The 12,655-nt window shown below is 45.0% G+C and overlaps 1 protein-coding gene across 4 annotated transcripts in view; it reads right to left on the bottom strand.

Moving 5' to 3' along the window:
- mier3a (mesoderm induction early response 1, family member 3 a) overlaps window positions 1–12,655 on the bottom strand; it is a 37,328-nt gene continuing 24,673 nt past the window's right edge. For 2 of the 4 annotated variants that reach the window (XM_046369689.1, XM_046369686.1), the window contains exons 12-13: window positions 1,385–1,539; window positions 236–845 (exon numbers count right to left, since the gene is read on the bottom strand). In XM_046369689.1, coding sequence (XP_046225645.1) covers window positions 412–845; window positions 1,385–1,539 — 589 coding nt within the window. In that variant the 3' untranslated portion in view covers window positions 236–411. Of the gene's footprint in view, window positions 60–235; window positions 846–1,384; window positions 1,540–12,655 lie in introns of those variants that run through there. The other 2 variants (XM_046369687.1, XM_046369688.1) reach the window with 2 other exon arrangements.

Raw genomic sequence — 12,655 nt, forward strand, 5'->3', positions numbered from 1 at the left:
CCCTGTGGAATGCTTTCGAACACCTTGTAGAGTCCATGCCCTGAAGAATTGAGTCTGTTCTGAGGGCAAAAGGGGGTGCAACTCAATATCAGGAAGCATTCTTAATGTTTTGTACACTCATACATACATGTATATACACACACACACACACACACACACACACACACACACACGTATATATACACATAAGTGCATGTATACACACACACACACACACACACACACACACACACACACACACACACACACACACACACACACACACACACACACACACACACACACACACAATAAATATAATCTCCAATGAACAAATATGTACACAGATGATGGTGGGCTCCATCATAAAGTAGGGAGGGAGAAGTGGTGTGATGTGGCGCAGCCGTTCTCACACGGTTACCTAGCAACCATTCACTTCGACTGTACCGGTGTCTTGTGTGTGCATGGTCGTGTTCCAATGTAGCCGTTGGCCTCGTCGGTCACTAGGCTGCCAAAGTCTGTCACCGAAACTGCCACCTTGCTGCTCGTGATAGGATGCGGGCGTGCCTCAGAATCCAGGCCCAGATTTTCTACAGTGGCCTCGGGCAAGCTCATTTTGAGGCGCTTGGAGGGGGGTCTGTCGTAGTCGTCTGTGCAGGAGGCCAACTGACCCAGGTCGGAGTGGTAGAAGCCGGCGTCCAGCAGGTTGATGCAGTCGGGGTCTCCTGCGCCATTGGGGATGAATCCCAGGGACTCGTCATGGCTCAGGGAGCCCCGGTGGAGGCCCTCTAACGTAGGAAAGCTGTAGGACTCCAGGCAGCCCACGTCAGACGGGTTACATACAGACGCCACACTGCTGGTCAACACTGGAGTGAGGGGGGAAGAAAATGTAGAGAATTGGAATTAACCTTGACTGTCCAAAAAGACAACGTCCTTCATCAGAAACACTGCATCGTCGCTACAGACAGGAGTTTGTGTCAATGTGACCTACTAGGAAAACATGCTATAGGGACCTAGGTTTTCCTTGTTCAAGTAACATGGTCAGGACCCTTCTCATAGCAGATGAGCTTGAAGATCAGGAGCCATATGTATCAAGCATGTTAGAGTAGAAGTGCAGATCTAACATCAGTTTCACTTTTATATCATAATGAATAACATTACATGGACAGGAGGGACCTGATCCTCGATTAGAACTCCTACTCTGAGAAGCGTACTATGTAGGACCCCAGAAGCATACAGAGAAGAAAAGAAAATCACTGCTTAAAATGTTACAGCCTCATGCTCCAAGCGGCGAACACTGCTAATCGCATTCTTCACTCTATCCATCAAAATTTATGTGGAGTTCACAAGCCTTATCTCTCTCGTCTGCTCTGATTTCTCAGTCCTGGCCCGTGGCCCTGCTCACCAGAGAGGTCGCTGGCCGTGATAGAGTTAAGGAGGTTGAGCTGGTGCTCTGCCGAGTACTCCATCCGACCTCCTCCACTGCTACTGGAGCACACAGAGGCCGACCCGTCTACCACCAAGCCTTCAGCCTCATCCACCAGCCTGTCCATCAGATCCCTACAGGGAGGGTAGGAACAAACAAATAGGGGATTTATGTGAAGGCTAAACCCCATTCTCAGAAGTGACCACAAATGCAATTATGCATGTAATGCTTTTATTATAAAAAGGTACATTTGTCTGGTGAAAATTATCTGCCCCAAACTTGAAACTCACTCGCTGCAAATGTATGCCATTTAATCAGCTTTACAACGGGTGTTCTTAATTTTAAGAAGTTATTTGACCACTTTAGTTGTGATACAAACCTTATCAAAACATTATAGGCCTATGTGCTAGACGACATGTGGTGTGACTGATTCGAAAAAGTTGCTAAAAAAAAGGTGCCCTTATCCTTAAACTGGGCATCACTCACAAGTGATATATGATCCACAAGTGATAGGCTAATACTGTCACCCATCACACTATTCCTGATTTAATCTCATCTTTACATATACGTGTGAAATTTATTTGGATTTAGAATGGGCCATTATCATACAACGGTCTCAATCCAATCACTAAAATAGCAAATGGCGGACACATTTTCATGCCAGCCTGTTTTAAAAATAACAAATGTGCTTAATATTAGGAAGGTTGAGAAATAAATATAGTAGGTCTAGCCTATAGAAAGCTGATGGGATCTTCCTATTTTTAATAGAGGCCATCACTGATGTTTGAACGGGTTCAAGTCTGAGATCTGGCTAGGCCACTCAAGCACATGCAGAGACTTGTCCCAAAGCCACTCCTGCATTGTCTTGGCTGTGTGCTTAGTGTCGTTATCCTGTTGGAAGGTGAACCTTCGCCCAGTCTCAGGTACTGAGCGCTCTGGAGCAGGTTGTCATCAAGGAGCTCTGTACTTTCTCTTCCTTGAGCCTGACTAACCTCCCAGTCCCTACCGCTCGAAAACATCCCCGCAGCATGATGCTGCCACCACGTTTCACCGTAGGGATGGTATCGGTCAGGTGATGAGCGGTGCCTAGTTTCCTCCAGATGTGACGCTTGTCATTCAGGCCAAAGTGTTCAATTTTGGTTTAATCAGAATCTTGTTTCTCGTGGTCTGAGAGTCCTTTAAGTGCCTTTTGGCAAACTCCAAGTGGGCTGTCATGTGCCTTTTACTGAGAAGTGGATTCCGTCTGGCCACTACCATAAGGACCTGATTGGTGGAGCGCTGCAGAGATTGGAGAACCTTTCAGAAGACAACCATCTCCACAGAGGAACTCTGGAGCTCTGTCAGAGTGACCATCGGGTTCTTGGTCACCTCCCTGACCAAGACCCCTCTTCCCCGGTTTCTCAGTTTGGCTGGGTGGACAGCTAAACCGAGCAATCAGGGGAGAAGGGCCTTGGTCAGGGAGGTGACCAAGAACCCGATGGTCACTCTGACAGAGCTCCAGAGTTATTCTGTGGAGATGGGAGAACCTTCCAGAAGGACAACCATCTCTGCAGCACTCCACCAATCAGGCCTTTATGGTTGACTAGTCATTAAAACTCGTTTTTCAACCACTCCACGTTTTTGTCAAGTTGAATGGGAAGAACGACAGAAAGACAATAGTAGACAGAATATTCAAGTCTCACAGAAGACGGCAGACATGCTAGCTAGCCACAACGAGAACCAGAGTAGCATGGATACATAAGAAGCCACAAACTCAAGCAAGAGAAAGAACAAAACTGACCAGGATTAAATCCTTGCAACCTCAGACACCAATTAAAAATCCACAGGTGAAAAAAATGAAATATGACATTTCCATGTCTGAACTTCTCTGCAATCCAGTCCCCGTCTACTAAACAAGACGCTACGCTCTCCAAAGTGTCCATCATAGAGTGGGCTACCGAAGAAACATCAAAGATCGATCATTTGTCAGAAACTATCAGTCAGCTACTCAAAATTGTGAGCGAGAACAAGGAAAAGATAACGTTCCTAGAATGAGTTGAAGAAACTGCAATCCCAAAATAATGAGCTGCGTGAGAATGTATACGAACTTCAAAAGATACCCTCGCGGATGGAAACATGAAAATCCAAGGGGTAAAAGAGGTAGAGGATATTAGTGAAGCAGTCATTAATATCCTGGGAATGGTGGCTCCGTGCATAAAAGACAAGCTAAGAGACGTGATCGACGTGGTACATCGACTTGGGAAACGAAGATCTGATGGACCCCCTCGCAATGTCATCTTGTGCTTAACTATGAGTCACTACAGAGACAATCATCTGGAAAATGGCAAAGGGTAACAAGTTTCTGGACGAGAAGAAGCTCCGCATCAAAGAAGCTCTGATACCGCAGGATCAGATTGCCAGGGAGAAACCTATACAGAAGGCATGACAAAAGGAAATAAAGCTGGGTTCAAGGGCCAACACACGCGTTTATCGAAGGAAGAATGATTACTGGGTAACTCTGTTGACATTAACAAAACTGGAACTATAAGTACTGTCAAGAGTACAGTTAATGTACTGCCACGAGTAAATGTACCATTTGAACTACAACTGATGAACACTTGCCAACTAAAAAAAAAGAAAAGGAAGTAAATAGATTTGTTATACTGTTAACCACCTACAGTGCCTTGCGAAAGTATTTCGGCCCCCTTGAACTTTGCGACCTTTAGCCACATTTCAGGCTTCAAACATAAAGATATAAAACTGTATTTTTTTGTGAAGAATCAACAAGTGGGACACAATCATGAAGTGGAACGACATTTATTGGATATTTCAAACTTTAACAAATCAAAAACTGAAGAATTGGGCGTGCAAAATTATTCAGCCCCTTTACTTTCAGTGCAGCAAACTCTCCAGAAGTTCAGTGAGGATCTCTGAATGATCCAATGTTGACCCAAATGACTAATGATGATAAATACAACCCACCTGTGTGTAATCAAGTCTCCGTATAAATGCACCTGCACTGTGATAGTCTCAGACGTCCGTTAAAAGCGCAGAGAGCATCATGAAGAACAAGGAACACACCAGGCAGGTCCGAGATACTGTTGTGAAGAAGTTTAACGCCGGATTTGGATACAAAAAGATTTTCCAAGCTTTAAACATCCCAAGGAGCACTATGCAAGCAATAATATTGAAATGAAAGGAGTATCAGACCACTGCAAATCTACCAAGACCTGGCCGTCCCTCTAAACTTTCAGCTCATACAAGGAGAAGATCAGAGATGCAGCCAAGAGGCCCATGATCACTCTGGATGAACTGCAGAGATCTACAGCTGAGGTGGGAAACTCTGTCCATAGGACAACAATCAGTCGTATATTGCACAAATCTGGCCTTTATGGAAGAGTGGCAAGAAGAAAGCCATTTTTTGTGAAGACTTACAGAAAACATTTGACCTGTCATTGCCAACAAAGGGTATATATATATATAAAAGTATTGAGAAACTTTTGTTATTGACCAAATACTTATTTTCCACCATAATTTGCAAATAAATTCTGTTTATAGGTAGAAATGTTTTTTATAATTAATCGTCAGGTTGTTTTTACAATATATAAATCGATAATATTTCAATAATCGAAAATATTTCACTTCTTCAATAGGAGAGAGAGAAAATGTCTGCTCCAAGCTGTTGCACATGCAAAACGCTGCTGGCACCCAGTCATCCAATGTGATCTTTCTTGCTCATTTTTTCAAAATAAAAGCCTGAAACTATGTCTAAAGACTGTTCACAACATGTGGGAGCCATAGGAAAGGGAATCTGGTTGATATCCCTTTAAATGGACACTCAGCTATCCACTGACGCAATTCGATAATTCTCGCTCATTTTTCAGAATAAAAGGCTGAAACTGTGTCTAAAGACTGTTCACACCATGTGGAAGCCATAGGGAAAGGTATCTGGTTGATATCCCTTTAAAATGGAGCGAAGGCAGGCAATGGAACAGAGTGCTTTCAGGAATAACAGCACTTCCGGGTTGGATTTTCCCCAGGTTTTCGCCTGCAATATCAGTTCTGTTATACTCAGACAATATTTTGACAGTTTCGGAAACTTCAGAATAGGATAGAAAACAATCTGCCAATTAAAATATGCATATTCTAGCTTCTGGGCCTGAGAAATAGGCAGTTTCATTTGGGTACGTTTTTCTTCCAAATTTCAAAATACTGTCCCCTACACTCAACAGGTTAAAGAAAGGAATAGATACCATTATAAATGAGACTCAAACAGGATTTATGAAGGGTTGTCACATAAGCTCTAACATTTGTTTAGTCTTAGACCTTATTGATTATTCAGATGCAATTGAAGGTGGTCTTATTTTTGGACTTCTGTAAAGCCTTTGACACAATTGAACACAAATTTCTCTTTGGGTCACTTAGAATTTTCACCAAATCCAAAAGGTTTATCAAAGTCATTCGCATGTTTTACAAAAGATAAATAGATCTGTGTTACTAAATATTAATTGTTCCAAATGATTCAGTATCAACAGAAGTGTACGACAGGGATGCCCAAGTTCGCCATTTTTATTCATTTTGGTTGTGGAACTTCTATCTCTAGATATTCTGAATAATGCAAATGTATATGGCTTAACCATTTTTAACAAAGAATATCAACATTTCCCAACTGGCTGATGATACTCCTCTTTTCTTAAACAGGTCACCCACGCCCTTAATACTATAACTGCATTTTCTATTGCATCAGGATTAAAACTGAATGTTTCTAAATGTGAAATCTTATGTTTATTTGACTCTGATAAATAGAAAATATTCCTGTAAAGGACTGTGTTAAATATTTACATTACATTTAAGTCATTTAGCAGACGCTCATGTCAAAAAAACATGAATTTCTCCTAAAATTAAGAAACAAAAATATATTTAATAATTGGCTATAAAGATCTTTCTATACTTGGGAGAGTACTTCTGTCCAAGGCAGAGAGAAGGACTGTCTTGTTTGTTTTGTGTACCCCTCATTATCTATATTTGTAAATCCTGCTTACTTGTAAAGAGATTAATAAGACCTTTCTTGACTTCATCTGGAAAAATAAGTCTCAAACTAAAAAAGTCAGTCCTTTCTAATAAAAGAGCTGAAGGCGGTCTGGAAGTGTTGGATTTTGTTGACATAAATAACACTTAAGGTCAACTGGTTGAAAAGATGTTTGATAAATACTGATTCAATATGGTATTTCATTTCAAATGAAATGTTTAATAAATTGGGAGGTAATTCAGAAATTTAACTATATTCCTGAAAGATTAACCGCTAAATTGGCTAGGTTTCACCAACAAGCTTTAATGGCCTGGAAAATGTTTTCTGCACAATTCTTCCCCACATAAAGATCTTTTGTGGAATAATTCAGACATAACTAGGAATTAGTCATTGTTCTACCCCAGTTGGCGTGAGGAATATAGACTTTGTTCTTGATGCTTGACAACAAGAGTAATATTCTCACATGTTTATTTCTACGATCAAAGCCGTTCCCAGTGGTCTAACTACACTAATGAAGTTTATCCAGAACTCAGATTGGAACATCCAGAACAGATTGGGCTTACTTGAGAAATCTTTTTGCAATAAATATATGAAAAACAAATTCTTCATTCACAAAACCAACTCAAAACTGAGTTTATTTTCAAACGTAACATGTGTAAATATTTGTATGAACATAACAAGAGTCAACAACTGAGAAAAACTGAACAAGTTCCACAGACATAGAATAACATGTCCCTGAACAAAGGGGGGGAGGGGTCAAAACAAAAGTAAGTCAGTATCTGGTGTGGCCACCAGCTGCAGTAAGTACTCCTCATGGACTGTACCAGGTTTGCTAGTTCTTGCTGTGAGATGTTACCCCACTCTTCCATAAAGGCACCTGCAGGTTCCCAGATGTTTCTGGGGGGAATGGCCCTAGCCTTCACCCTCCGATCCAACAGGTCCCAGACATGCTCAATGGGATTGAGATCCAGGCTCTTCGCTGGCCATGGCAGAACACTGACATTCCTGTCTTGCAGGAAATCAGCCATACTGCTCGTTCTGTGAGTGGTGCATTGTCATGCTGACGGGTCACGTCAGGATGAGCCTGCAGAAAGGGTGCCACATGAGGGAGGAGGATGTCTTCCCTGTAACACACAGCTTTAAGATTGCCTGCAATGACAACACGCTCAGTCCGATGATGTGGTGACACACCGCCCCAGACCCTCCACATCGATCCCACTCCATAGAACACTCATTCCTTCGACGATAAACGTGAATCCGACCACCACCCCTTGTGAGAGAAAACCGTGACTAGACGGTGGGTTTGTGCCCATAGGCGACATGGTTTCCAGTGATATCTGGTGAGGACCTGCCTTGAATTAGGCTTACAAGCCCCCAGTCCAGCCTCTCTCAGCCTATTGCAGACAGTCTGAGCACTGATGGCGGGATTGTGCATTCCTGGTGTAACTTGGGCAGTTGTTGCCATCCTGTACCTGACCTGCAGGTGTGATATTCGGATGTACCGATCCTATGCAGGTGTTGTTACACGTGGTCTGCCACATTGCAATTTATTGCCCTGGCCACATCTGCAGTCCTCATGCCTCCTTGCAGCATGCCTAAGGCACGTTCACACAGATGAGCAGGGACCTTGGGCATCTTTCTTTTGGTGTTTTTCAGAGTCAGTAGAAAGGCCTCTGTGTCCTAAGGTTTCGTAACTGACATTAATCGCCTACCGTCTGTAAGCTGTTAGGGTCTTAATGACTGTTCCACAGATGCATGTTCATTAAACAAGCATGGGAAACAGTGTTTAAACCCTTTACAATGAAGATCTGTGAAGTTATTTTGATTTTTACTAATTATCTTTGAAAGACAGGGTCCTGAAAAGGGGACGTTTTTCTTTTCTGAGTATATAAGCACCTATCCACTACTGATATAAACCTTCCTTTATAGTCAAGCAAAATTGCACCAATTATTTAAACTGGCATATCGGCTTCTGACTGGTCGAGTGACCTCTCTGCCAGGAAGTCCTTCATAAGGATTAGTGACACAGCCAATAAATACATCGCCGTCCAGAGAGATTGACTGGATGTAACACAGCCACCATCCGCTGGGATTTTGTGCTGTATCGCCACCATCCCTCTACAACACACACAAGCCATCATCTGGCAGCATTCTCACTCACACCAGAGAGCTGACAGCCCGACCAAACCGGGGAAGAGAACCCGAAGGTCACTCTGACAGAGCTCCAGAGTTCCTCTGTGGAGATGGGAGAACCTTCCAGAAGGACAACCATCTCTGCAGCGCTGCACCAATTAGGCTTTTATTGTAGAGTGGCCAGATGGAAGCCACTCCTCAGTAAAAGGCACGACAGGCCGCTTAGAGTTTGCCAAAAGGCACTTAAGGGACTCAGACCATGAGAAACAAGATTCTCTGGTCTAATGAAACCAAGATTGAACTCTTTGACCTGAATGCCAAGCGTCACATTAAATCAAATTTGATTAGTCACATGCGCCGAATACAACAGGTATAGTAGACCCTACACTGAAATGCTTACTTACGAGCCTGTAACAGACAGTGCAGTTTCAAAAAAATATGGATAAGATATCATCTGGAGGAAACCAGGCACTGCTCATCACCTGGCCAATAACATTCCTATGGTTAAGCATGGTGGTGGCAGCATCATGCTGTGGGGATGTTTTTCAGTGGCAGGGCATGGGAGACTAGTCAGGATCAAGGGGAAGATGAACAGAGCAAAGTACAGAGGGATCCTTGATGAAAACCTGCTCCAAAGTCCTCAGGACCTAAGACTGGGGCGAAGGTTCACCTTCCAATAGGACAACAACCCTAAGCACACAGCCAAGGCAACGCAGGAGTGGCTTCGGGACAAGTCTCTGAATGTCCTTGAGCGGCCCAGCCAGAGCCCGAACTTGAACCCGATCGAACATCTCTGGAGAGAACTGAAAATAGCTGTGCAGCGACACACCCCATCCAACCTGATAGAGCTTGAAAGGATCTGCAGAGAAGAATGGGGGAAAACTCCCCAAATACAGGTGTGCCAAGCTTGTAGCGCCATACCCAAGAAGACTTGAAGCTGTAATAGCTGCCAAAGGTGCTTCTACAAAGTACTGAGTAAAGGGTCTGAACACTTACGTAAATGTGATAATGTATTTATAATAATTTAAAATGTTTACAATTCTGTTTTTGCTTTGCCACTATGGGGTATTTTGTGTAGATTGAGGTAACAATTTAATCAATTTTAGAATAAGGCTGTAACGTCTCAAAATGTGGAAAAAGTGAAGTGGTCTGAATACTTTCCGAATTAACTGTAGTTGATTTGATTAAAACACAGCCTGTGTGTTTTAATAAAATCAACTGTGTCTATATATTGAAAAATACACAAATTGAGCAATCGATTGGTCGAAGAACAGAATTTATTGGACCAAGATTTTTTTTTTTTTAATTGGGAACAACCCAGGGAACGACCAGGTTTCCAATGGGAAAGAAATTATACATTTACATTTAAGTCATTTAGCAGACGCTCTTATCCAGAGCGACTTACAAATTGGTGCATTCACCTTATGACATCCAGTGGAACAGCCACTTTACAATAGTGCATCTAAATATTTTAAGGGGGGGGAGGGGGGGGTGAGAAGGATTACTTTATCCTATCCTAGGTATTCCTTAAAGAGGTGGGGTTTCAGATGTCTCCGGAAGGTGGTGATTGACTCTGCTGTCCTGGCGTCGTGAGGGAGTTTGTTCCACCATTGGGGAGCCAGAGCAGCGAACAGTTTTGACTGGGCTGAGCGGGAACTGTACTTCCTCAGTGGTAGGGAGGCGAGCAGGCCAGAGGTGGATGAACGCAGTGCCCTTATTTGGGTGTAGGGCCTGATCAGAGCCTGGAGGTACTGAGGTGCCGTTCCCCTCACAGCTCCGTAGGCAAGCACCATGGTCTTGTAGCGGATGCGAGCTTCAAGTGGAAGCCAGTGGAGAGAGCGGAGGAGCGGGGTGACGTGAGAGAACTTGGGAAGGTTGAACACTAGACGGGCTGCGGCATTCTGGATGAGTTGTAGGGGTTTAATGGCACAGGCAGGGAGCCCAGCCAACAGCGAGTTGCAGTAATCCAGACGGGAGATGACAAGTGCCTGGATTAGGACCTGCGCCGCTTCCTGTGTGAGGCAGGGTCGTACTCTGAGGATGTTGTAGAGCATGAACCTACAGGAACGGGCCACCGCCTTTATGTTAGTTGAGAACGACAGGGTGTTGTCCAGAATCACGCCAAGGTTCTTAGCGCTCTGGGAGGAGGACACAATGGAGTTGTCAACCGTGATGGCGAGATCATGGAACGGGCAGTCCTTCCCCGGGAGGAAGAGCAGCTCCGTCTTGCCGAAGTTCAGCTTGAGGTGGTGATCCGTCATCCACACTGATATGTCTGCCAGACATGCAGAGATGCGATTCGCCACCTGGTCATCAGAAGGGGGAAAGGAGAAGATTAATTGTGTGTCGTCTGCATAGCAATGATAGGAGAGACCATGTGAGGTTATGACAGAGCCAAGTGACTTGGTGTATAGCGAGAATAGGAGAGGGCCTAGAACAGAGCCCTGGGGGACACCAGTGGTGAGAGCGCGTGGTGAGGAGACAGATTCTCGCCACGCCATCTGGTAGGAGCGACCTGTCAGGTAGGACGCAATCCAAGCGTGGGCCGCGCCGGAGATGCCCAACTCTGAGAGGGTGGAGAGGAGGATCTGATGGTTCACAGTATCGAAGGCAGCCGATAGGTCTAGAAGGATGAGAGCAGAGGAGAGAGAGTTAGCTTTAGCGGTGCGGAGCGCCTCCGTGATACAGAGAAGAGCAGTCTCAGTTGAATGACTAGTCTTGAAACCTGACTGATTTGGATCAAGAAGGTCATTCTGAGAGAGATAGCGGGAGAACTGACCAAGGACGGCACGTTCAAGAGTTTGAGAGAAAAGAAAGAAGGGATACTGGTCTGTAGTTATTGACATCGGAGGGATCGAGTGTAGGTTTTTTTAGAAGGGGTGCAACTCTCGCTCTCTTGAAGACGGAAGGGACGTAGCCAGCGGTCAGGGATAAGTTGATGAGCGAGGTGAGGTAAGGGAGAAGGTCTCCGGAAATGGTCTGGAGAAGAGAGGGGATAGGGTTGAGCGGGCAGGTTGTTGGGCGGCCAGCCGTCACAAGACGCGAGATTTCATCTGGAGAGAGAGGGGAGAAAGAGGTCAGAGCATAGGGTAGGGCAGTGTGAGCAGAACCAGCGGTGTCGTTTGACTTAGCAAACGAGGATCGGATGTCGTCGACCTTCTTTTCAAAATGGTTGACGAAGTCATCTGCAGAGAGGGAGGAGGGAGGAGAAGGTGGCAAAGAGCTTCCTAGGGTTAGAGGCAGATGCTTGGAATTTAGAGTGGTAGAAAGTGGCTTTAGCAGCAGAGACAGAGGAGGAAAATGTAGAGAGGAGGGAGTGAAAGGATGCCAGGTCCGCAGGGAGGCGAGTTTTCCTCCATTTCCGCTCGGCTGCCCGGAGCCCTGTTCTGTGAGCTCGCAATGAGTCGTCAAGCCACGGAGCGGGAGGGGAGGACCGAGCCGGCCTGGAAGATAGGGGACATAGAGAGTCAAAGGATGCAGAAAGGGAGGAGAGGGTTGAGGAGGCAGAATCAAGAGATAGGTTGGAGAAGGTTTGAGCAGAGGGAAGAGATGATAGGATGGAAGAGGAGAGAGTAGCGGGGGAGAGAGAGCGAAGGTTAGGACGGCGCAATACCATCCGAGTAGGGGCAGTGTGGGAAGTGTTGGATGAGAGCGAGAGGGAAAAGGATACAAGGTAGTGGTCGGAGACTTGGAGGGGAGTTGCAATGAGGTTAGTGGAAAAACAGCATCTAGTAAAGATGAGGTTGAGCGTATTGCCTGCCTTGTGAGTAGGGGGGGGAAGGTGAGAGGGTGAGGTCAAAAGAGGAGAGGAGTGGAAAGAAGGAGGCAGAGAGGAATGAGTCGTGGGGAGGTTAAAGTCGCCCAGAACTGTGAGAGGTGAGCCGTCCTCAGGAAAGGAGCTTATCAAGACATCAAGCTCATTGATGAACTCTCCGAGGGGACCTGGAGGGCGATAAATGATAAGGATGTTAAGCTTGAAAGGGCTGGTAACTGTGACAGCATGAAATTCAAAGGAGGCGATAGACAGATGGGTAAGGGGAGAAAGAGAGAATGACCACTTGGGAGAGATAAGGATCCCGATGCCACCACCCCGCTGACCAGAAGCTCTT

This window comes from Oncorhynchus gorbuscha, linkage group LG11 (assembly GCF_021184085.1).
Source record: "Oncorhynchus gorbuscha isolate QuinsamMale2020 ecotype Even-year linkage group LG11, OgorEven_v1.0, whole genome shotgun sequence".
Classification (NCBI taxonomy): domain Eukaryota; kingdom Metazoa; phylum Chordata; class Actinopteri; order Salmoniformes; family Salmonidae; genus Oncorhynchus; species Oncorhynchus gorbuscha.